General features: G+C 41.6%; 5 protein-coding genes across 8 annotated transcripts; 2 read left to right on the top strand and 3 right to left on the bottom strand.

Annotated features, from left to right (window-relative positions):
* Positions 1–142: 142 nt before the first annotated feature.
* On the bottom strand, positions 143–10161 carry efs (embryonal Fyn-associated substrate). Its single transcript, XM_056368598.1, has 8 exons — positions 9911–10161; positions 9192–9399; positions 7046–8392; positions 6807–6932; positions 4739–5683; positions 4389–4454; positions 2752–3009; positions 143–2586 (listed from the first exon to the last, which is right to left on the bottom strand). The coding sequence occupies exons 2-8, from the start codon at positions 9201–9203 to the stop codon at positions 2401–2403; spliced, it is 2940 nt and encodes a 979-aa protein (XP_056224573.1). The 5' UTR covers positions 9204–9399; positions 9911–10161; the 3' UTR covers positions 143–2400.
* Positions 10162–10430: 269 nt separating this feature from the next.
* Positions 10431–13264, top strand: dhrs4 (dehydrogenase/reductase (SDR family) member 4). Its single transcript, XM_056368606.1, has 9 exons — positions 10431–10560; positions 10869–10984; positions 11258–11435; positions 11709–11810; positions 11983–12053; positions 12174–12225; positions 12432–12566; positions 12667–12722; positions 12814–13264. The coding sequence occupies exons 2-9, from the start codon at positions 10872–10874 to the stop codon at positions 12926–12928; spliced, it is 822 nt and encodes a 273-aa protein (XP_056224581.1). The 5' UTR covers positions 10431–10560; positions 10869–10871; the 3' UTR covers positions 12929–13264.
* Positions 13265–13385: 121 nt separating this feature from the next.
* Positions 13386–18098, bottom strand: tinf2 (TERF1 (TRF1)-interacting nuclear factor 2). The gene is made up of 10 exons (XM_056368600.1): positions 17639–18098; positions 17204–17406; positions 16949–17053; positions 16349–16444; positions 16132–16242; positions 15898–16021; positions 14925–15801; positions 14289–14344; positions 14125–14204; positions 13386–13932 (listed from the first exon to the last, which is right to left on the bottom strand). The coding sequence occupies exons 1-10, from the start codon at positions 17664–17666 to the stop codon at positions 13813–13815; spliced, it is 1800 nt and encodes a 599-aa protein (XP_056224575.1). The 5' UTR covers positions 17667–18098; the 3' UTR covers positions 13386–13812.
* A 1055-nt stretch (positions 18099–19153) lies between these two features.
* Positions 19154–22673, top strand: cideb (cell death inducing DFFA like effector b). The gene is made up of 5 exons (XM_056368607.1): positions 19154–19301; positions 19954–20068; positions 20593–20751; positions 20865–21055; positions 21837–22673. Exons 1-5 carry the CDS (start codon positions 19276–19278, stop codon positions 21976–21978), a joined length of 633 nt encoding a protein of 210 aa, XP_056224582.1. The 5' UTR covers positions 19154–19275; the 3' UTR covers positions 21979–22673.
* On the bottom strand, positions 22610–25392 carry homezb (homeobox and leucine zipper encoding b). 4 transcript variants are annotated; one of them, XM_056368604.1, is made up of 2 exons: positions 25366–25392; positions 22610–24600 (listed from the first exon to the last, which is right to left on the bottom strand). In XM_056368604.1, exon 2 carries the CDS (start codon positions 24583–24585, stop codon positions 23011–23013), a length of 1575 nt encoding a protein of 524 aa, XP_056224579.1. In that variant the 5' UTR covers positions 24586–24600; positions 25366–25392; the 3' UTR covers positions 22610–23010. The 4 variants fall into 4 exon arrangements, with proteins under 4 accessions (XP_056224579.1, XP_056224576.1, XP_056224577.1 ...); XM_056368601.1 differs by lacking the exon at positions 25366–25392 and adding an exon at positions 25135–25316; XM_056368602.1 differs by lacking the exon at positions 25366–25392 and adding an exon at positions 25082–25316.
* Positions 25393–25827: the final 435 nt, after the last annotated feature.

Genomic DNA, 25827 nt, shown 5'->3' on the forward strand with positions numbered 1-25827 from the left:
TAAATGGCCCTGGAGTGCGGTCTCTGTAGTATTAAATTCATCATTGTTTCTGGTACGGTATCTATATTTTTCCTGTAGATATGATAAATAACTTTTTTTTTTTTTTTTACAATCACAAACTGCAATAAATAACCCAAACACATTTGTTTAATTGCAAAAGTTGTATTTGTGCATTCTGAACAGGAATACAAGACAGACATCAAATGTAGTGTAAAGTAAAGAGGTTTAGGTTTATATTACTGTAGGAGAAAAGTCAAAGATTCATTTCTATACCTCAGCGAATATGGATAAGACTCATTTGAGTTCACATAGCGTAAAAAACTTTCTTGTACAAAAGAAAATACAGCCATATCTTTAAATTGTAACTTAAGATATTTTTTCAAAAAAAAAAACCAACAAAAAAAAAAACCAACATGTTTTGTTCGTTGTAAATCATCAATTACAATCGCCCTGGTAAAGGTTGTACATTTATAAAATCTAAGCAAGTTAAAGCCATGCAAACTGGAAAGCAAAAAACATAAACCAAAACTGACCATAATAAATATATATAACTAAAGCTTACATGCCGAACATGCTCTCTTCATACGTGAGTGTTTTGGCAGGGAGGTATTCATTGGGTAATACTTCAAACCTCCACAAGGTGACGCTGCAGAAGAGACAATGTAACAGCAGGAGAAAACAGTACTCCTTGAAGAATGATTTTAACTGAGCCATACAACTGAAAAAATGATTACGCAATGCCCTGACGATACTGACTTGGATCAGAGAAATAAAACTGGAATATCAGGTTAAGTAATATGAGTAACGTCAGAGAAGACAGATCCAAAACCTTTATAATCTAACGTTGAAGAGCACCCTCCAGGATCAAACTGGCCATGTGTTTACACAGTTAAGATTTGTAGCGTTAAGTGTGTCAAACAATATGTTTGTTCAACTTCCAGTCTACTATATGTTCCACCACAGCCTCAGACTGAGCTGTCTGTGTGTAGACCATTGCACCTGATGACTGGAATAAATGAAAATGTGCGGTCAGACAATATACTAGTGTCAGACGGAAAAACAGGTACGCGTTTCAATGGATTTAAAATGTGAAATTTTCCCATTTCAATCAAAAAGTTAGATATGCTTCATTTCACAGTTTCACTCTGGCTCGGCCATATGGTTATTATTATTATTTTTTATAAAATACTGATATATATCAAATGTTAAATCATGATACTGATGTTCAGTACAGTGAACTATGTTCCACTGCTATGCTTTCCATTCATAATGAATTGTGAATATAATAACCAGCCTTAGTTTCTACCACACTCCCTCACAGCAAGGTTGCTGACTTGAACCTATCAGAGCAGACGTGAGTGAGCACTGTTGACAAGCATCTTATGGGAAATGAAGATAAAAAGCATAGAAAGTCAAAGAAACGTAACCATGCAGATCATAACAGGACATGTGGAAACAGGTAACCTTGGTCAGCAGGTTTCCTATCCACTGTCAGGCTGTCATGTGACTGTGGGAAAGAACAGGATTAGGCAATTCTCGCCCGAATGTCATCGCTCACGATTAGTCGCTGTGTCAATTCTTGGATATCACCTCTCTCTGTCAGACAGGACTTTTGTGAATTTTTCTTCGTGAGATGTGAAAAACTGCATGAATGTAAATTGAACACATATTGAGAGATGTTTCTTTTAAACCTCAATGAGTGGATTTCAAGCTGTACCACAGCTAATCTTTCCTTGCTAGTGGAAATGGGCAGTACACAAACACAACACACACTTGCAAAGATTTTGGATGGAAGTCGAGCAAACTTCCTCCTCCACGCCCTTTTCCATTTCTCCCATATTAAGCCCAAAACACTTGATATGCTGCTTTGACAGTTTCAGACTGTTAATCACAAAAGGCCTTTCAGGTATCACAGTAATAAGTAGGCCAGATCCAGGATGTAAGGCCTCCTTCTGTGCTATTTTTGGAATGGGGGGATGGCTAAATAAATAGAGGAAGGAAGGAAAAATGGCTATCATGTGAGGGAAAGAAAATGCGGCAAACATAATAAAGCAAAGCTCCCAAAATAAGCAGTCCACACAGACACTCAAAGCCACAGATGGGCTTCAAATATTCAATAAGTTAACACTCAAAAAGACAAGTGTGCCTGGCACGAAAGCACAGAGGTCAGTATATAAACAAAGGCAAACCAACACACAATTGGAGGACAGAACCAGCACAGTCAAAACCCAGCTTAGTAACAGCTGCAGCAAGGCTAAACACTTTCAGGATTCAACTTCACTTGCTTCAATCCCATTGAAACGAAAGGTAATGAAAGAGTCTACCAACAAATAAGGCATCTCAAAGAGAGAAAATATATGTGTAGTGTCAACAAAGTTTTTACGCAAGTGATATGAAATATCATGACGATATTTCTGCCAGACGCTGGAGCAGAGTGGAGAAGCCAGCTGCTTGCTGGGAGAGCTCAGCGACACGGTCCACCATCTCCTGGGTGGCAGATACTGAGGGGTAGCTTTGTGCAGCGCCCTTTGTTGCCACCACAACTGCCTTCAACGCCTGGCAGAGACGCCCCCCCGAGGTTGTGATCTGAAGTTGGGAAAAGAAATAAAAACACAATTATTACATGTTTTATATATGAATTATCAGCCTGTTATTGTAGATTAAGACATTTGTCTAACTAAGACAAACTCTCGTGATTTTACACAAGTAACGGCATGAAAACAAAGTGTGCATTGGGATTTCTCCAGATACCTTGGCCCGCAGGTCGGCAGAGGTGAGAAGGCGAGAGAGCGTGTCCCCAATAAACACCAGTTTGTGTGCTGTCACAATGAGACTCTTTCCTCTGGCGACGAAGATGCGGGGCGGCTGGTTCCCCTGCACGCTGCTGAAGAGCACATCAATGGCATCTGCCAGGCAGGAGAGGTGGGCGAGGCTCTGAGAGGAGTAGAAGGACAGCAGCTCCGAGTCCTCCAGGGAGAGAGACACCGGCAGTGGAGGGGACGGGGTCAACTGCGCAAGAAAAGATGAAACGGAAGAGTCAGGAAACAGTGTCAAATAAGTCACTAACAATACTTTAGTATCTTTAGGAGGCTACGTGGTCTTGTGACAAAAAGGATTATGCTTTGAAACCATGGAAAAACAGCTGGAAAAATCTTATCAGGGGAAAATGAATGACAACCATTGTCTGAAAAAATACACAACAACCACAAATGCAATTCATGCTGTCAGCCATTTAATTACACTACACTCAAATTATTCTTTAGTAGAAGTGGAAGCATTATTCAATTTTCTGCTTCCAGCTTATCCACTGTGAGGATTTAATGTTTTCCTTTGTCATATATGATATTGAACAGAATGTGTTTAGAGTTTGGACTGAGCAAGACGCGTAAAGACATCACATTGGACCATGGGAAATAATAACAATCACTTTTAATTTTTCTGACATTTTATGGGGCAAACAATTAATTAAGAAAATAATTACAGATAAATCCATGATGAAAATAAGAATTAGTTGCAGCCCTGCTCTTTTGCAACCGTTTATATCCAACTACTCAATATTAGAGCTTCCTTATGTAAACACATACCAGAAGACTTGCAGACTTCTCCGATCAATTTGCACAATGGTCAAGTGACTGATTAAGAAACTCTAATAGGTTACCCAAAGGTTCTAGTCTGTGCAAGCTGATTTTTGCTACAGAACAAACTGTCGGACTCGAAGGCAGAAAAAAAAGTCAGTGAAAGTCTGACACAAACACGCACGCATACGGTACGTCAGCAAGTGTCACTGTTGAAAGAATGACTGTGCTTTTCTGTCACCTATTGTCCTGCAGCATCCAGTCAATGTAAGGCAATGTTGTTAAGATTTACAAGTGAGCTCTTGTTGATCGTCTATGGTGTAACCAATGAATCTAGCAAGGAGTAGAAGAAAATGCAGACGGAGCGATAAAAAAGACATGACATCAGTGTCAAGCAGAGGACAGAAGTGACTTAAGAGATAACATAAGACAAACACATGATTGTAACTTTGATTACATATGTTGTTACATGTCTCCAGCTGTCGGCTTTGATGTTGGAATGACTGAACAGATTCATGAGTCAGAAATCCATAGAGGGGAATCTGACATAAAGTTGTGCGACGCTAGGTAAACATGGTGAGGGTGGCGTAACGAGTGAAGATGGGTTTAGACCAAATCATGAGCCAAGGAGGTGCTGCAGTCTGGATTAATGAGTCACACTGCTCATTAGTAAACAGAGTGCACTGTGAACAGAGTGAATCAATGACTTATCTGTGCAGACTTGTTGTGTTTGTTTCTGTACTGCTACAAAAAAAAAAATGACAGCATAGGATTGTGTATGTTGAGGTAAAAATACAAAGAGGGAAGACTCACCCTTGGTTCTGCAGTGATCGTTTGTCCATTCTCAGCCAGGGCATTAGGAGGTGGCTCAGGTTTACCCTGGTGTGGGAAGGAGAGAACAGTCAGGCGTGTTCACAGACACATTTGCAGTCTGTGTATTGATTGTATTGTAACCATAAAACTACACATGCACTTAGGACATAAATGAATTGTTACAAGGAAAGCACATGTGTTGAAGCACAAAAACACCTCAGAAAATTGAAACAGAAAAGAATGAAAGGTACAAATAAAAAAACATATGAAGATAAATGACTGTTTTTAATCAGATAACTGATAACTGTACTACTTTATAACATTAAATTAATTTCTTCATGAAAACTGACCTGCAGCTTGACATATCCAACACTGTCTCCAGTAGGCACTGGTGCAGGGATGGGAGTCAAGCCGATCCCAGCATACTCGTTACTGGGATCATCTTCTCCATTAACAGGCCCCACTGTGAGAGTAACAGTTGACGGAGCAGGAGGCAAGGGGAAGGCAGGCTGAGGGGTTGGGGGAAGGGGCCTCTCCTGGATCCAGCTACCTTTACGGGAGCCCATGCCACCTCCAGATGACTTCCCGTCAGGCACTGGGAGCGCGGGTAATGGCCTGCGGGACAGGGATTCTTGGGAAGGCAGACGGGGGCGACCCTGAGCCTGCAAAAGGAGGGCACTTTCCTCAAGGGACCGTTGGACCAGTGACAAGAGCCCCTCGGATGGAGGAGCGTTGCCGATAGCGGATAAGGCGGGAAGCAGGTCTGACAGACGAGCCCAAGCCTGCTGAAGAGGCGGTGGAGGATCACCCGAATGACTGGCTTTCCAGGTGGACAGGATTTCAGCCAATGAGGTGGCCAGGTCTCGTGATGACAGAGTGGAGGCCGAGCAGGAGGCTGTGCTCAGCACTGAGTGGACAAGGCTGGAAAGTGAGGCTCTCCACTGAACATCACCTGAACCGTTACTAGAGACAGAGAGACGGCGAGTAGAGGTGGAGGAGGACGAGGAAGAGTGAGGGAGGACTTCAATTGTAAGAGCAGGCATGTCATAGATGCCACAGTCAGGCTCAGAGGAGTCTCGTTTATGATCTCCACTGCTGGCTCGTTTCTCAGGTCCAGGGACACAATACACTTTCCCAACCTGGACAACATCCTCACCAGAAAGGCTGGTGATGGACTCTCCTGGCCCCAGAGGCACACCTGGAAGTGTGGGGACACTGTAGACTTCGTCGTCGACTTCATCAGCCTGAACATCTGATGTGGACACATTCAGGGTGATGGTGGGGACATCATAGACCTACAACGGTGAGACATGAACACAATGCATTCACAATGGGGTTTCTGTGCCAATGACTGAAAATGGTGAACGCGGAGCCTACTTCACTGTGGGTACATAGAATTTGTACCAATAAAATGTCACAATTTGATGTTTAAAAGACTTAAGACATCTTTTAAACCTGGCATATACATGTGAACTGGGTGACATACAGTCACAGGATCAGACTGAAAGTAAAAAAACTATCTGTAAGTAGATGCAACAGAGTCTCTGAGCACCAGTGGGAGAGACACATTTGGACCTTTTAACATCAAAGTGTAAAAGCAGTGAGTCTGCAGTCCACATACAGTAATTGCAGGCAACGATGGAAAAAATTATCCAGCAGCTGGCAGACATGTTCAAGTAACATTAAAGGGGAGACCACGGGGGGTAGGGTAATGGTAGTGGTGTGGCCTTGGCATGGCCCTGACAGATGGGTGTGACTGGGAGAAAATAGAAGCAGCATTTGGACTGGATAGACAGGCTCCCACAGCAGACTGAGACAGGTGTGGCCTTGCCTTAAAGGGGGGCAGGGAGACACACTAATGGTGGAATGTGAGAAGAAATGGTGACAGGGGATTTGATAGTCATCTCTTGTTGGTGAAATGCTTCACTTGTACAGACATGAACACCAGTTTGCCACAGTTCCCAGCTATTTCTTTGGAAATGTATTACTCTGGATTTCTATTTTGTCATATTAATAAATGGAAGATTGGAATTACACACACATCACATATACAGGTGCAAAACTGATGAAACAGTATTGTCTGTACACAACTCCAGATGAAAACTTTTATTTAAATGGCCATTTTGATTAGATATTAATCAGTTCAAACTTGACCTGAGAATATCGCAAGGAAATAAAAACACGATAAGATGTTTCCTACTGTAAGGCAACACACACACACAATCACACACACACACACAGCTGCTGTTGTTTAAAGTCTGAACAATTCAAGTATCGACTGTCACTGACTTGACCCCTCAGTGTGAGAGGAGATTAAACAGGATAAGACAGATCTGAAAGGGAACTCACTTCTAAAAAAAACACATGGGTCTATCTGTTGCCCAGCGAGGAATGCAAAGTAACTAGAGTTATCTTTACCTCTGTCTCAGAACCAGCTTGTGGTGGGAGACTGCGAGGGGTGTCATAGATGCCATCATCATCTTCACCACCAAGGGCAGATGGGACTGGACGCTGCCACCTGCCACTGGGAGGAGTATCATACACCTACCAAGGCAATAAATATACAAAACCAAATTATGATTGCAAGCCTTGGTCAAGCGAAAGCTGTCAGAACATGCTGTTTCAACAGAGTTGTAAGTGAAGTAGCCATCACATACCTGGTCATCCACTGGATCTGTGTAATCCTGGCTTTCTCCTTTTTTGTTGTGCGCATTGTTGCTTTTCTCCAACCCATTGTTCATCCTTTCATCTTTACTCTGAGAAGTATTTTTCTGTTTGCCCTCTTCTTGCTGCAGGCCTGCAGAGGTGGTCTGAGCAGTGGGTTTGGGGACAGAGTTAGAATCGACTGATGTTGGTGCTGCTTGTAGTGCATCTTTCCTGGTGACACCCCTCACTGGAGGAGCTGGTGGAGGAGGTTTGCGGGCAAAATTTGGTGATCCAGGAACCCTGACCTGACCTGCTCTGACCAGCAAAGGGGATCCCCTGTGACAGGCCAGACCAGGTTTGCCCCTGGCAACAGCAGGGTTGGGTGAAACTCCCTTGAGCAGAGGCCTGGGAGATGCCTGCGCAGAGGATAACTGAGATGGGTGCTGGTGGGCCAAAACTGTGGCTGAAGTCCTGTGAAGGCTTGCTCCCACAGGGGTGGGTGTTTGATACATCCCGGGTGTGTCCTGGCTCACTTTGGACTGGGGGGTACCTGTTGTTCCACTGATTATAGAGGGGCCATTAGAGCAGACAGCAGTAACCACAACCCCTCCTGATGGGGACTGGTAAACATCATCACCTGCAAGTGGTGTACCTTTGGGTACCAAGTAACAGTCATCCGAGTGTCCTGCAGTTAGTGTTTCTCTAGGGACTAAATATGTATTGTCCTCTGGCTCATCAGCCGCCCTCGGCACTCCACTAGGGGAGAGGTACACAGACTCTGAAGCCATGAGAGCTGCAGGCTGCCTGGCATGCTGAGCTGCTGAGGGTATGGGACTTACTGGAGTCTGATAAAGTGTGCCCGTCATTTCTGTGCCTCGTCCTCTGAGAGAGGGCGAGCGTGGACGCCCTGCCACCCCAATATCCCAGTCGGGTCTGGGTCGGGTGCCAGAGCTGGAGTGAGAGCGTGGGCGCCCACCCTCAACTCTGCGGAGCTCCCCTGGCCTTGAGGCACCTCCCGCTCCTCTTCCCTCACCCACACCTGGCGGGGAGCGATACACTCCATCGATGTCCTCTGCACTACTGCTGACAGCAGACCGAGCCAGCGCAGGACCAGGTGACAAGTAAACAGAGTCCTCACTGGGGCCATGGCGGAGTTCTGAGCCTGGGGGTGGGGCGGTCTGGAGGAGACGAAGGCGGTTGGCAGGGGCAATGCCCTGTCTTCCATGTAGGGAGCAGAGCCACCAGCCTGGCCCACCACCCTGCTCCTGTTCAAGAACCATCAAGATGTCACCTTTCCGGAAGGCCAACTCCTCTGGGCTCTCTGCTGTGTTGTCAAACAGTGCCTTTGCCAATACCGTCTGGGAGGGAGGAGGAGACAAGAGCAGAAATCATGAACACAGACCCACCCATTCAGTAATTCACACACACACACCAAACAGCCATATGAAAGTGGGTTTTAATCAACAGCCTAAATTCACACAAGCTAGTGTCTTACATCTGCACACCACAAACAAACAAGTACATTGACATGGCAATGCTAAGTCAGGAGTATAAAAAGCTTGATTGTTTAGAGTTGTTGAATGGAGCGTGAATAGGAGTGAATTGGGAAGATCTCGTAAAATGTATGTGTGAGAGACAGAGGACAGGAAGAGGATGGGTGAACAAAAAAAGATGGCAAATGCAAAAGCTAGCATCATGACTAACTCAAAATTCACAGCTGTGTCAGTAATCAGGAAGCAGAGAGAAAAAGGGGCACAGTCAGGGAGGATCAATAATCAAATGGACAAGGGCTTAATGGTAATGAGGGAGATGAGAGGGAGGGGGAGGGGATGAGAGGCACATCTGTCCCTTGCTGTTTAGGGTTTAATTGCCAACCCAAAGCCAGAGAGTCAAGACCCCTTTCATTTTCTAAACCAACCCCCTGGGGACAACTAGGCTCAGTTGAGCCATGTGGGACCCCCTTAGAACAGTAATGGAGGCAATGACTGTCCAGATAAAATAGGTAGATACGGTGAGATAATATAGGATCATAAAAAAATCCCATGCTAATTATTATTTTGTTACAATTTAGTTTTGATCACATTTGTCCATCATTGTGATTGCATTACAAGCATTCATGCAAATTCATACAAACAAAGAAATAAATACTGTACTCACGGAGACAGACATTGTGGATAAATTATCAGTTATGTCTCAGGGAAACTATAACTCAAGCTTCCAGATCAGTCAGGATCATCCATCTAGATCGGCGGTGGTCCTCATGGATGTACTGGTCGCCACAGAGAGTCAGTGCCGAGGCACAGCTGTATCTGGGCAGGACACATCTCAGAGTCCGGGTGCCTCGTCGTCCGCCTTCATAGGGATCCTGCAATCCACGTAGAAACGCTTTTCACGCTTTGTTCGCGACTTATTTATAACACAAGGAGACTCATACAAGACACATGTGAAATGAAAGGTAGGCAGGCAGCGGCAACACCTGTCTATCCTTTCCACGCCCAGTAACGTTACGTTAAATGCAGCCAGTTCAGAAAAAGCTAACGTTAACTTAACATCAAAGATAAACGGGTGGTGTGCACTCTCTATCTAAAATATCATGTATAGCTGGCCACTTAACAACCGCGTAACCAGGTTAAATGATAATTAATTTAAACAGTAACTACCTAGAATACCGTGCGGTATGTTGTCGCGGCCTAGCTAGTAACGCTAGCTTGGTGGTGTTAATGTTAGCTATGTTAACGCTGGTTATCTTCTCGTCTTTCGCTGCTAACGCTAACGTTCAGTTCAAAACAACAATGGCACCGCCGAGTAAAAGCGCTAAAGCCGAGTTGTTTCCTAGCCAACGATAGCACCCAAAGCCGTAGTCATAAAACAATTACCTTGCTTTTTTCTTATCACCGATAAACTTCGTATCGGCGTACAGTCTATGATACGTAAAATCACTTCTTTTCAAGCGTGAAAATCTGTGGCCATCGCCGTTCAATCATCTTCGGCGATGACAACAAAATGATCTCCGCCTACTCAGAAGTACACGCAGTGCGCTGATCTAAAAGCCTATCCTCAGTGTCAGCGCCAGGCTTTAGACCAATCCAGTATCTGTGAAATCGCACAGTTAGCTGCAGCACGGAGTACAGCGCTTGTGTGATTGGCTCGTTTTTATGGGTTGCGTTTAAGGACCATCGAATTTTTTTTGCCGTAAATCAGATAACTAACCTCTAGATTTAAAAAAAAAGAAACATATGTACGCCCCACTATTAGTATCATCGATCGATACAGCAAATTTTGCAATTATGTTAAACAAATTCACATTGTTATTTCAACAGACATGGGTGTTATAGTGAATCAAACAACCACTAACTCCGAAGGACTGCTCGCTGGAGGCTTTTATTTTGACAGAAGGACTTCTACCCGGAAAATACAGACTTAAGCGACATATGAACCGTCAGTAGTCCAAGGTCCTGACACAATACTTATTTTAACAAATTCTTCCTCTGTGCAACCTCGTGTTCAATTTTGCACGAACAGCAGGGTGAGATAATGCTCCTGGTCATATTTGTATAATTGCATTATACAAGGTAGCCCACTAGGTAAAAGCATAAATTTGCACTGAGTTGTCTGAGTCTGCCTTTGTAAATACCGATCAAGTATTTTATCACTGCTGTTGCCTCAACATGTATCGATAAGTGTTTTATAAGATTAGAAGACTTGTGAAAAAGTGGTTTCCATCTCAATTGACTCTTTATTCATCATATCTCAGCTGCCACAGTTCAGGTGACCTCTACCCTAGTTACCCAGTGTTTTCATAAAAAAATATCAGCGACTGTTCTCTGTTCACAGGTGATGCTGAGGAGTGTTTTCAGGTGCCTTAGGACCAACCCTGTTGCTGGCCAAAGAAGTATGTCTCAAAGCAGCCTTGCTGGAAAGGTAGCCATAGTCACTGCGTCCACAGATGGGTAAGAATCATATTAATGACTCCTTTATTGCCCATTTAAGATACCCTAAACAGTAACTGAGGAAGTGGCTGTGTCAAATCCCTGTCTGATGCCCTGCCAATTTCTGATATGCAGTCTATACCTTTGCAAAGTCTAGACATTAAGAACGTTCCTAAAGGGATCTGAGTATGTAGTAAGTTGCATATCATTTAAAACAGCACATTCATCATAATTGCCATAAGCTTAATCTAATTCAGAGGTCCCCTGTCTTGGTGCTCTTCTTCAACTCATCAGAATTGGTCTGGCAGCAGCTCAGGCTTTGGGAAAGAGGGGAGCCCATGTGGTGGTGAGCAGTAGGCGACAGGCCAATGTGGACAAGGCAGTGGCACTTCTGCAGAGCCAGAACATCCAAGTGACTGGGACCACATGTAACGTTGGCGACGGAGAAGACAGAGAAAAACTGGTTCAAATGGTGAGTCCCACCCTCAGGGATGCATCTGGGGAGTCATCAGGAGCATTTATGGAGTCTGGTGGAGTTCTCACATAACATTATAGGATAGTGGATACCAAATTTTGCTGTATATGATTTTTATTATTTCTTTTTAATTTAATCAACCACTATTATGTAGATCTCAGACAACTGCAACAAGTTTGGGCCCCGGGGCTGAAATACACATAATAATGAGGCTGTAGGTGATTCTATTTACTCATAACCTCATCAACAATCGTTCTGTATTTGGAATAGACTCTGGAGAAGTGTGGAGGTGTTGATATCCTGGTGTCCAATGCAGCAGTCAACCCTTTCTTTGGAAACATCATGGACTCCACAGAGGACGTCTGGGACAAGGTACATAGCAGAAATTAGCTCAAATACCCGTTTATAAAGCAGAAAAACGTCAATCAGAAGAATTATTTTAATGAGTCTTTGGCTTCTGTCTTTGAACAACAATTCTTCTGCCTTCTGTCATTCCTTTTAGTAATGAAAATTATGTATTCAGCCCAATTGTTTTTACTTCTAGATCCTGTCTGTAAACGTGAAATCAGCCTTCCTCATGACCAAGTTGGTGGCGCCTCATATGGCGAAGAGGGGGTGAGTGACAAAAGATTACACAGCTTAATGCAATTGGCAAGAACCAAACAATAAAGACTATAAAACTCTCCACTGTGTTTTAATTTCAAATGCTTTGAAGTGTCTGTACTTTTCTTGTAGAGGGGGGAATGTAGTGTTTGTGTCATCTGTGGCTGGATACCAACCAATGCAGGTCAGTGAGAGTAAAATTTGAATATTTCTCCCATGATCATTATGATTTCACTTTCCCCCTGTGATTGAGTGTGTGTCTTTGATTCTATGACAAACTGGAAAAAGACTTTTTAGTTTTCATTTTATTTATTACATTGTCAGACTGCTAGACTGCTTTAAAGGTTTGAAGACACCATATGTTTTTATGATTTTATTCTTTTCCTGCAGGCTTTGGGTCCTTACAGTGTTAGTAAGACAGCCCTGTTGGGTCTGACCCGGGCACTGGCCCCTGAGCTGGCTCAGAGTAACATAAGAGTCAACTGTGTGGCCCCGGGAGTTATTAAGACTCGCTTCAGCTCTGCTGTGAGGAGGAAAAAATACATTTCTCTTTGTATCATACACTCGAACCATGTTTTTTAACTCTTGATGAATGTCTGTAATATTTTACTTTGTTCTATTCCAGTTATGGCAAAATGAAGACATCATGGACGAGTTCAAAAAGCAGCTCAGCATTAAAAGGTACAGTTCGTATTCACATGGCAACTTGTCACTAATATCCTGTACTTTGGGTGGATAATTTATGAATACCACATTTCATATTTTCCTTCAGAATTGGAGAGCCAGAGGAAATTGGTGGAGTGATCGCTTTCCTGTGCTCTGAGGAGGCTTCCTACATCACTGGAGAGACCATCACAGTGACTGGAGGGATGAGCTGTCGACTCTGAGCCTCCACTGGCGACAAAACTAATTTGTACTTAATTTTGTCTTGTATTTTGATTACTTCCACTATTTGAAGTTTCCGGTGTGATGTTTGTAATATTCTGCTTGAAGATTTCTAATCTATATGTAAAAGTTTTCACAAAGTGCTTATCTAAAATAACACCCCACAGATCAGGCAGTTCATCTGTGATAGAATCACATTCAAATTATAAATAAGTGGGAAAATTTCAGTCATTTGACAGTGCATTTTATCAGATAATAAAAGTTTATGTACATAAATTTATATACAATTGAAAAACCTAGTTGTGCCAGGTTTTATAAAACTAATTCACCAAATGCTACCATTAAGGTCAGAGTTCTTTGTCCTTGTGCCATTACCTGGGTAGTTTACAAATGTGATCCAAGGGACACTTTAAAGTAGTTAACGAAATATAAAATAATGTACAAAGTGACAAAATATGATTGCAACACAAAAAACCTTTATTAATTGAACATTACAGTTCATAAATGTTTATAAAAAAGTACCAATTTGTAACATAATGTCTAATCTTTATTTACAAAAACTGTACAGTAACATTTTAAAGTAACAAAGTTTTATTTGCATGATATAGTCAATAATCAGCGTCAGCACCATTTCAGGGCTTGTTTTCTATGATTACACAACTTGAAGTTGAAATTAGATGGATCAGCTGAATTCAGCTACAATCACAACATAATACAAGAGAAAAAAAAAAAAAGAAAAAAAAAAGGCCTGTCAGCCACAGTGGCTGGTGCATTTCAAATGATTTTTCTTATTTATTCAATGTACTGAAGCTGGTGGAGAAATCCAGCTTTTCCACAGTCCGAGTCATCTAGTATTGACAAAATGTGGCAGTGGAAATCTATGTTATCATCTGCGTTTACTGCCAGCAGACAGCAAGTCCCGCCGTGCCATCCCAGGTTTCCAGAACTCCCTCAGAGTGGGAATGTATGTGCCGTGTTTGGTCTTGTAGTAGCGCTTTATGAACAGCTGGTGGAGACAGTCAGTTAAAAAACACAAGACTGAAATATTAGTGCAACTATAACAGGAAAATTATTTATTGAACCAAAGATTTTTCAATAACTTGCTAGTGTTCCAAGGCTTAAAGTCCTTCACGATACAATATGATATTTGTTTGAAATTGCCCATGAAAAGCCCGTTTTCTCATTTGAGCATACATACCCTGCCTTTGAAGTTCTTTGTCGCCTCATCCTCAGAATCAGCGACGTAGTCTTCAACATCTCCAGGACGGCCCAACATCTCTAAACATGAAAGTAAACAGTTTAAACCTGTGCAGGTGATTGTTTTTTAATTCTTGTGTTAGTTTACATGATTTGTTAAATCACCTGCATTGCTCCGCAGTACGGGAGAGCTGCTTACACTCGGTAATACAGGATGATTTCTGTTAAATAGAAACAACATATTTAACCGTTAAGTCAGTTTCAATGGCTTGCAAATAGTGAATGTAAAAAGACAAGAAAATTATTCACTAAAATGCATTGATCTGCTTTACCATGACTGTTTATAATGCAGGTCTAAGGACAACTTTCTCTTCATAGGACGTGCATTTCTAAAAGAATAATAATATAGGGTACATGCATATTTAAAAAGCGAATGCTGTCTCACAGAGAGACGGACAAAACAAACCAGAAATACTGAACTAAATCTGTTGTTTTTAGTTGTTTTTCTAAAGTCTGAAACACAGTGCTGCAGTGCTAGATCACTTTCTCCATTTATTTTATACAACTGCATGTGTTGTATGTCCTACTATCCTCTTGCAAGGAAATCTGAAATATCAGCAGACCAGAATATCTTTTTACATTCATAATTTAATCATATTATTCTTTACAGGAACCCAAGACAGATGAAGAGAAGCTAGTTAACAAAATACAGCAGGAGGGGTTTTTAAGCTTGAGGCTGAACACACACTTGAATACACACTTGAAATAATACAAAGGCATACTTTGCACCATGTGTCTTACTCTTTATCATCCAAGCCAGAAATGTCCGAGTCAGGCTTTTGAAGTTGGATGCTCATGCTTTTATGCACTGGTGTTTTGACTGGTGACTTCCTCTGTTGAGTCTGCTGTCCCTTATATATGGATTTTCCTCCTCTACCACTGGTGTTGTCGCTGGCAGAAGCCACTGACATTTTTTTGATAATAACTCTTGGTTGGCAGCTCAGACAAGACACAAAGATGGAGCAGAGGGACGGATCATTGGGCAGGTTGAGGGTTTTGACACCCACCTGGGTCAGACAGGTTGCCAGATCTGCTCTGTTAACCTCCTTGTTTCTTACGGTTTTGTCTTCTTCACCCTCATTTGTTCTCTGGTCACATCTACCGTGACTGACCCTGTTTATGCTCTTTTTCCCAGATCTGGCCACGCCTAACACGTCTTCCTCCTCCTCCCCCTCCCCCTCCCCCTCAAATTCACTTTGTCTTTTGTCACATTGCTTGCGTTTCACTCCTCTGCTTCTTTTTGAGGCGTTCCCCTCCTCCTCCAGCTGTTCTTCCCCCGCTTTCACCCCGTGATCACTGGGTTTTTGTCTCTGTTTAACCACAGTGAAATTCAAGTTCTCTTTTGGTTCTGAGCTCTTCTTTGTTGCATCTTTTGAGCTGCCTGGCTCCTCACCTCTAAGTGCGCTTTTTCTGGCAGAGATCATGATTGGCACATCTTCATTAGATATTAGTCCGATAACAGGCGTAATAAATGGTGTTTTGTCTCTTGTCTGTGTGACTCCAGACTGGTCCGCAGCAGACGTTTTAGCTCCTGTTGGTTGATTTGAAGGTACTCTTCCAGACGGTGGCAGAGAAAGTGAATCCAGGATGGAGTCTCCCATGTTTGGAGGGAGGGATGCTATGAAAAGCAAACAACACAATGGATAATTAGAATTATTAGGAATCTGCACCAAAAGTCTCGCTGTCACAGTTGTTTTAGTTATCTACTTCTAACCTGCTAATTCCAGATGACCGAGACAGCTTTGATGCTGCAGCAAAATGTTGAGGAGCTGAGGCTGGGTGGCTGACCGCGCACACTCCTCCAGCACAGGTGGGGTATCACTGAGCCATGACACAGTCTATAAAGTATAGAAACTGTGTTAAAGCAGTACTGAAAAGAGCAATACATAAATTTGTTTGTTTTATTTGGAACAAAACAAGGGAGGCCGATCTCAAACACAATCACTACCTGAGTTAAGTTGGGAACTGGAAGCAACTGATCCAGTCGAATCAAAAACTCCCACAGCAGCTTCTCCAGTTCCTCGTCAAACTTTGGACCATAATCCACAGGAAACTCCACCTGTCAGAAGAAAGAATAAGAGTCGTTGGCTGTTACATCCCTGCGTACATCACCTGAACAGAGACTAAAATGAGTAAAAGTTTCACTTTGGAGGAAAGGGTCTCACCTTGAAGAATTGTTCTCTCTCTTCTGGGTCTGTTAGCAGTGTGTGAATCAATGAATGGAAACTTTCGACTGTTCTCATGATTTTTACATCCTTCCTCTAGGAGACAAAAGGGCAAAAAATTACACCGTGTATCAGACTCATATCAACATTTGCTTTAACATTATAATCAATCAGCCAATCCTTTGGAATTCCTACAAATATTGAAACACTGTGTATAAGTGGTGAAGCAGAAAGATGATAGAGACATATTATTCACACCTTGATATGATAAAAGAATGATATTCTCTGGGATTGTGATTATTGTAACGTTATAATACATCTTAAATTGTATTATTTAATTTAAGTTCGGGTGTGTCATTTCCTGACCATAGATGAATGTTTTGAGTGAATGGGTTTCAGTCTGATTCAACATAATATACCAAATGCATTACAACTGATTTTCATTACTTAATCTGTAACTCTGTCCTCTACTTTAAGTATTTTATGAATGCACATTGTAATATCATCTGTATTAAGGTATACGGTCAAAAATAATGTGGTGTTTAATTCTGTAATAATCTCCCAACTTTTGTGAGATTCTGAGCATTAAATATAATTTACCACAGCAGCTGAGGACGATGAGGGGGCAGCTGGAGCTCGGATCCTCTTCAGGTGAGGCTCAATCACCTTCACATCAGGCTGTTTACAGCACAGCTCCAAGATCAGCTGAAAAGAAGGTGGAGGACAATGAATCACGCACTACATATACACGCCAAGCCAGGAATATGATGCTGAAACATAGAGAGAGAGAGAGAGACTGGTATCATGGGAGTCACACATTATAAAGGCTGATTTCTCTTCTCCTGTAAGACTCACCCGTCCTCTCAGTCCCAGTGCCAGTTTGCCTTGGTGTCTCACGGTGAGCAGCCCAGGGACAGACTCACAGGCCGATGTCACAAACTCCTCCACAACCCCATACTGCATCACGTCCTTCTGCTTCAGCACTTTCCAGAGAGCTGCAGACACCAGACGCACAGGCGGGGCCAGGAGCTGAAGTGCAGCAAAAGGAAGGCTGACATCTGTGCAGGAGACAAAACACAGGTTACTGAGTCCATTCAATTAACTGAATCATGCAGGGTTAAAATATCCTGCTGGTCTCCGTGGATTGATGCTTTCAATGTCGCGCAACCCAACCCAACCCATGATGCTAATACAGCAGTCTGCCATCAGCTGTCAAACACATTGATTGATCTAACGTTACCCCGCTGTGTCATACCCCAGTTTAAACGTAGCTATTATCTTAACACTTACCAGGTTCCTTTGGTTTTCGTGTGGCCATTCCACTGAACCAGTCAAAAGCAGCAAAGCCAGCGACGTTCACTGACCAAAAGTTGACGTTAAAAAACGAACGTTAGCTTAGCAACTTAAACAAACTGCTCCCGGACTACGCTTCAACAGAACCGACAAGGAACCGACAGTCTACTCAGGGCAAAGTTGTTTATAAAATGCTGCCGGGGTGATGTTTTAACTCTGGTGCAGGCTGGTATCTGACCACATCCCAGTTTCGCTACCGCTGTTGTTGTTTACCCGCTAGAAACAAAGCTAAAGAGGCTCCTACTGCAAGTTCTGCTTCTCATCCTCCCGCCTTCACGGGAATCATGTCAGTCGCTCAATTCTTCACCCTGGGTGTCCCGGATTGGCGGAGCTTCAGGGATTGTGAATTAAACTCAGAGGAGGAAACTCCGTCCACGCGTGCACTGCAATAATTTAAACAATGGCACCCAATGTCACTATCCGGATATGGCGTGACGTGACTTGCCCGCTGTACGTCTCTTTTATTTATTTATTGTCATTTTTTTAATCTATGTATTTGTTGTTTTTTAAATAAAAAAAACCCCAATAATTTAAATCTTTTTTGTTGAAATTTTATCAGTTTTTTTGATATGTCTGATTGTTTGTAACATTTCCAATTCAAATAAAGGGGAAAAATTGATTTGTTTATCTATTTACAAAAATTGTATAAAAAGAAAAGAAAATGTTTTAAGAAACAAGAGGGGATGTTGTGAAGAATATGAGCGAATTTATGGAGCATAGGAATATAAAATATTTACAAATAATTATAAAATAAAAAACAAGAAACTAAGAAACATGTGAGTACCACTGTCAATGGGTATCCATATTAGTTTATATTCCTACAATGGTCCTAAAATTGCTTAGAATATTATAAAAAAGAACATATTAAAGTTGTTTTAACATTTACATCGCTCATTACAAGGGCCTCAAAAGCCCCAGGTTTACCCCTAATCAATCTTTTTATTGTTTGATTCCTCATCATTAATTAGAAATTTGTACTTGAGGTAGTGTATCAACTGTGACCTTGTTTTGTAGAAGGACCCTGTCAGGACCCCATCAGTATTGTTGTATACATACCAATAAGTAGCCTAACAAGAAATTGCAGTGCCACAGTCATATGTCTGAAGTTGCATCTGAAGGCATTTAGAAACAGAATCACCACCACAGAGCTCTGATAACTTTATTTTTCAACTGTAAAATGTCCCAGTCACATACACTGTGGTCACAGTTTTTAAAAGAAAAAAAAAAAACAAATATTGGGGAAACTGTTAATCTATGTTACATGGTCATTTAAAAAACTATCAGAAAGAACTTTTAAATATCAGAATCAATATCAGCCTCAAAATCTAGTATCAGTCGCGCTATAGAGGTAATAAATCTGTTTTGTCAGATGAAGAAAATATCGTTCACATACACACACACAGGCCAGATGAACTTTGCCCTGTGCTGTTCTGTATGTGAGTAATCACCAGGTTCATAGCAAAGTCCAGTTGCTGGATCAAACACAAGAACTACTGACATTATTACAGTTTGTCACACCAGACCCCATACAACAGAGTAACGTCGTGAGGACAGACAACCAGACAGTGACAAGAATGGATACCACATCTTCATTTCTCAAGTAAGTAAATTTATTAGTTTGTCATTAGTTTTGGTTGGTTGATATTTTGTGGATTTGTTTCAAGGTCCCGTAGCTTGATCACGAAAACAAACAATCACCAATTAATGTAGATTAGATATATTTGAAATAAGTAATTAACTCATTGATATAATATGTAATTCAAAGATATCTTATTTTATGACATTTTGAAGTCTCATCCTATTATAATGGCGAGAGAACAGGTAACAACGCTTTCAGTGAGATATGAAAAACAGGATTTCAAATATTTGCTGTTTTCACCTCAAAATAACAAGTAAAACAAAAGAAAAAAGAAGTGACGTCTGATTGAATGTAGAAAAACCTTTGTACAGGAAAAAAACAAGAAGAGACAAGGGTTGGAAAATGTGACCTTTTTCATATAAGACATCTAAATATAAAGAAAAGCAAATAATAAAATGAAAGATGGCTGAATTTAATTCAACTGCTTCAGTTTCAGAGTCCTGGTATTATTCATGCTGGCTCACTGTCACACTGTCATGAATTATTGAATAAAACAGAGCCATCAGAGCTTTTCCTGCTATGTCAAGTCAAAGTGTCTGCTGGGATTATGTCTATTAAATGGAACCCAACACGTTATATAATTTAATTACCTGTCTGTGTTGTCTGTCCTCAGATCAGTAACCAAGCGCGTGTGGTCTGCACCACAGCGCCCTTTCAGAGTGTGTTGTAACAACAGGGAGACCAGGAAGGGCATCACAGCTGGCACCCTGGAGGAGCTGAAAGAAAGGGTGAGAGTGTAAAACAAAAGTAAGAAAAGGTGAAAGAATGAAGCATCAAAACTGAAGTTACTTCACAAAGAAAAAAAAAGTCAACTAACAGTGTTTCAGTAAGTTGATTGAAAGATAATGGTCTCAGACCTGCTGGCAGGATGTAACATTATCTCAAGGCCGTGATGATGTCAAACAATTGATCATATGAGTCAAGTCATGAGTCAAGGCTGCACTCGAGCTGGTGTACAGACGTCTGCAGTGAAGCTAAGAGCCAGACTGAATAGTAATGCTGTATGCTAGGGTTAATAAAGACCATGAGTGCAGCAGACTTCAAATTTCTAGTCAGTGTGATAGAGGATGCATTTTTGTTTCTGACTTTCTGCATTTTATGTTATTCAGACATTAAAGGTTACAAACATGGATGCTGTATGAGTTAAATAACAATAAAGAAAAGTGGATTTATTCCTGTTTAGGACAGCAAAGCTTATCTTTTTATCCAGAAGGCTTTCTGGGTGTGACACTGACTTTACTCTGTGCTGTAGGTATGCCAGGCGCTGCTGCTGTCCCTGTCTGCAGTGTCTGTGTGTCTGGTTTGTGAAGACGACGGTACAGAGGTAGACTCCGATGAGTTCCTCATGACGCTGACTGACAACACCATGCTCATGGCCCTGGAGCCGGGGCAGACATGGAGACCACAGCCGGTACGTTGGGTACTGATTTACGGCTCCTCGGGGTTAGGACAGGCTGTCTATTATAATATTGATTATTGCATGCAATATTTAATATATGTGACCGTCGTTGCTGATCCTACCAGGGTGCAGTCATGCTCAAATCCCAAGACCACAACAAGCCTCGGACCGGGAGAGACATAGCTCGTGTCACCTTTGACCTTTACAAGATCAGCCCAAAGGATTTGTTTGGCTCCCTGAGTGTGAAGGCCACATTTCAAGGCCTGTACTCGGTGAGCGCTGACTTCCAGTGTCTGGGGCCCAAAAAAGTCCTCAGGTAAGGCAAAGGGAAAGTGGTGAATCTCATTATAGAAAAGACATTCTGAAAACACAACTTAATGAAGTAAAGACAGTTTCATCGGCACTTGTCTTGCTGTTATAGGCTGTTTGCTACGTCCTTTTTTCAGTGGCAGAAGTATTCAGATCATTTGTTAAAAGTACTAATACAGTTCTGTAAAAATACTCCATTACTCCAAGTAAAAGTTTTTCATTCAGAAAAAGGGCAAAGGACGTTATGTACTTAAAGTATCAAAAATAAAAGCACTCGTTCTGTGGAATAAAGGCTCCTGTGTACAGTTTTTCGGCAGTATTTGACTGTTGAAGTTATTTGAGGTGAAGCTACTTTACTAAATATATAGTTAAGTAGTTTGGTCCAATGACAACCAACCAAGAACCTATTCTCGTGATTAACGGGGTAGAGAAGAAGAAAAAATAACATTCTGCTACACAGATTTGTATTAATTTTTTGAAAATCTTTAAAAGTTTAGAGTGGAAATGACTCATTGCTGGATGTAACAACTTTTATAGAGTCACAAGCCAAAAAGTTAGAGAACCACTGGTTTAATCTTTGACAACTATATATTTTATATTGTTTTTAGAAAAAAAATTTTGCTCAGAAGAGAAGGGAATAAACTCAATGCAAATTTAGAGCAACTTGCAGTCAATACCAGTGATTAAAAGCTCAACTTTTTAACATTGAATGTGACTTGGGTGGAGCCAATGCAGCACAGTGTCAGTAGAAAATGTTCTTGACAGTTTATCTCGGTCCTATTTTTCAGGGAAGCCCTGCGCATGGCCTCCACTCTCCTTACGGCCGCTGGACACCTGCTCATCACATCCGCCTCCATGATCCGTCGCATTATTGAAGGTGCTGAGTTTTGGCAGCCACAGAGGACGGAGTACACAGCCAACTGGAACTGACGGAGCCGAGAGAGACCCAGGTCTGATATCATAGTTGATTTAAGAACTGGTAGGTTTGTCTGAGATGTACTGAATTCATTCTTATCATTAAGCATCTCTTTCAGTAGACATTGTATTGTTTAACTGATCTGATGTTTACTTTCCTTGAGATGAGGATAAAACACATGAACATGTTAAAGCAATATCTGTAAATGTCAACAGTGATAATTTTATATAATGTGAGAATATGACTGCGCACCATATTCTACCCTTTAATGTTTCGCCTGCACTTTATGTTATGAACAGAATATATTAACAAATCTTTAGTGTCAAAGACTGTCTTTGGTGACAGCAGAGGGAGCTTAGTAATGATAGTGTCACAGCTATTAAAGTTATTTTTCTATTTTTTGTGCAATATATTCTACATAATATCCTGGGATTGTACTATATCTTTGTTCATTTGGTGTGGATTATGATTGTCTTTCTATCACAGACAAACCACTCTAAAATTATGTGGTTATTGTTATTTTGATCTGAAACATCGTCTCCTTTGAAAAATGAAATATTCATGTACTGATATAACAAAAAAAAAAGGTTGTTCATTTTGTAGTTTGTGAATGTTTTGATGTAACTAATCATAAGACGAGTCACGTTCGAACAACAAGCAATGAAAGCGCTTTACTTGAATGACAATAAAAACATCTGCACAGCATAAAGAGGACTTGTTGATGTAAAACTGCATCTGGATTGCAAATGACTCACTTTTTGAAAATACTGTGCATGTATGTTAACGAACATGTTAAGTAATCACCAACAACTAACAGTAAAACAACACTAAATTCAAAATAAAAGCATAGGGAGGGAACTTAGCAAACTTTTAACAAACACTTCAAAAAGTTCAACTGCGTGCCAAACAGCTTGACCCTAAAATACTAGTAATGCACAAATTGTAAAACATTTAATGGCTTCTGATGCATCTTTCCAAATGATAAGAGGTGATTCGTCTTCATTCCCTTTAGTGGGATATTAGGTGGACAGGCTGTGGCATCGTTTCTACTGTAGAGGCACCTTCACACTTTCATCCTTGCCAGAGCTTTTGCTCACAGGCTTCTTCCTCCTGGTTCTCCTGCCCTCACTGGACTGTGCCTTTACCAGCGCATTCACATACTGCCAGTACCTGATGTTGGCCAGCGCCCGGCTGTGCTGCTCCCGATTCAACCAGGAGGGCTTCCCTTTCTTGACATAATAGCGCATGTCCCCGAACCACTTAACCAACACGTACCGAGGGACGCCGATCAACATCGCCAGGCGGTCGTAGTCCTCGCTCTTTGGATACTGGCAGCGGGCAAAAGCAATCTTCATCATCCTCAACTGACTCTGCGACTTTGCGCTGCAGTGGACCGGACTGTGAAGGGTGCATGCGTCTATCACATGAGAGGCCTGCTGTGGGTTGCAGGTGGATGAACTGTCGACAACAGGACTAATGGTCAGGAGCTCCTTCAGTTTGCCAACATCAGTGACGAAAATGTTGTTTGTTAACTCTGCACTGACTTCTCTCTCTAGCCTAGTCTCCATTTCTGGTTTCCCCTCAAAACCGCTGTTTACAGTGGTCATACCGGTATAGCGGGTGGGAGGGGGAATGACATCAACTCTTTCCAGCACTTCTGTCTGCTTGTCACTCAGTGGAGGTACATTAAAGAGCAGAGGACTCACATCCAGGGGCTCATCGGGCACCACAAAGGTCTTGTCAGCAGGCCACTCGTTGACAGACATCAATTTGTTTGCTTTTTCCTTCTTCGCTCTGGTGGGACGTGTTCTTTCTGACTGGATGGATTTTTGTGCTTCCCTCTCGACTTGATCACCTCTTTCTACATCTCCAGCTCTCCCCAAAATACCATCATTGCCTTGCCTCATCCTCTTCTTTCCCATTGTGTTGGGCACTGCCATCCTTTTCCGCCTTTTCTGAGTATTCCTTTTGTCTCCCTCAACTTTCGCCACTTTTATGTCTTTATTCAACGGTTGCTCCTGCACCATGTTTCTCTCCAATCGCTTATTAGCCCTAACACTTTCTCCCATCATCCTTCCCTCATTTGCACCCTGTTCCTCCCTGACCTTTCCTTCCTTCTTCCCGTCAGATTCTTTTACCTCTCTCTTTTTTTTCTTCTTCTCTCTTCTTTTCTTTTTTACCATTTCCCCTATCCCGTTTTGCAGATCTTGCTTTCTCAGAGCCTTTCCCTCACTTGACTTGAACTTCTTCTGAACCTGTCGGATGTCTTTGTAGTCCCAGCTGATGCCATAGCGGAGTCTCTGTGCCATGAACCACACCTTCACTTGGTCTGGGAGCAGGGAGCAGCGCTGCGCCAGTGCAGCTGTCTCTTTCTGTGTCAGGTACGGGAACATGTCGAAGGCCTTGTCCAGCTCCGCTGCACCATCCAGCTGTACGTCGATCTGGTTTGAATGCACCCATATAAGCTTCTGACTCTCAGAGAGCAGGGGGAGACACACTGCACTGTTTTGGTTCATGTTGAAAGGCACGGGGTTGATGTTAATTTCTGTTGGAGTCTCTCCACAAGCGTCAGCCGTGTTTTGTCTGAGCTTTCCATCAGCTATATGCCTCATCTTCCTCATCTGTTGTAATTCCTCCTGTAAAGAGCAGACAAACAGAAATGGTTCATGCCAGAAACATCATACATTTCAGGGGAAATAAGTACGCCTATTCCCAAATTCTTTAAAAAACTATTGAAAGACAAAAATTGAAAGGTAATAATGTGTAAACATTTCCACCTTGTTCTGAACTATCTCGTGTATAGGTGCACCAAACCAACCTGCTAGGTATCTGTATTCAACTGTAATCAAAGCTGTATATCACTAAAACAGCAGACTATCATTTAAGCACAAGTTTTGTCAAATCGGATTAACTGAAATGAATTGAAGCTCTCAGATAGTAAACAAAATTTTACATATAAAAGAGGTTAACTAGCTAGAAGGATAACGTACATAAACACTGCCTCGTGTTCACTTATGTTAACTTAGACACTGAACACACAACGTTAGCACGGAAGGAAGAACCTTAACACGAGTTTTTAATTAGCATTATTTTAGGGAGAAATTCATATCGACTTACCAGCTAACTTAAGCTAAACTCGCGCTAAAGTTCAACCTCACGTTGGTTCTTACCATTGACAAACATACAGCAACTTTAAATGATTATTTGATTGATTGACTGACTAACGTTGGCGCTAATGGTAAACACGTCAGTTAGCTAACAGTGCACAGGACGGGTTAGCTTGGTCAGTAGCTGTTTTGAAACACGTTTAGCTAATTTCTCTTAAACTATAATTATTAATATATTCCGAATTAGTATTAAGACATTATGACTAACTTATTGAAAAGGCTTCGACTTCCTACCTTTAAAATGTTATTTATTTATTTATTTATTTATTATATTTCAATTCGGTTTTTGTTTTTTTTCTGCTGACTGCTGTTCAATCCATATCTTTATATAAAAACCGGAGTGGAGGTGGATCCAGTTACGTTAACTTTGCTTGAAGTGGAGTTTCTTTTTTCCTTTTCTTTTCTTTAAAATAAAAAATGTAAAGTCAGTAGTTACATCTGCAGGAATGAAATTTACTGTAATCTCATAAAATCTATGAGGATTATACTAACATGTGTTTACTAATCCCATGGGTGTTAATAATGTCTAATGCACTAATACAAATAATTGGCCTACTAATATACCAATACTAATACTAATAATTCTATTACTCAGAAAATTGTAATCAGTATCCTTTCAGTGTCAGTATCCTTTTTTATGCAGCTGCATATCAGACATGAACAAAAGGAGAGTGGACAGGTGCTTGGCAGGAGTCT

Source organism: Seriola aureovittata, chromosome 23, assembly GCF_021018895.1.
Source record: "Seriola aureovittata isolate HTS-2021-v1 ecotype China chromosome 23, ASM2101889v1, whole genome shotgun sequence".
NCBI classification, from domain to species: Eukaryota; Metazoa; Chordata; class Actinopteri; order Carangiformes; family Carangidae; genus Seriola; species Seriola aureovittata.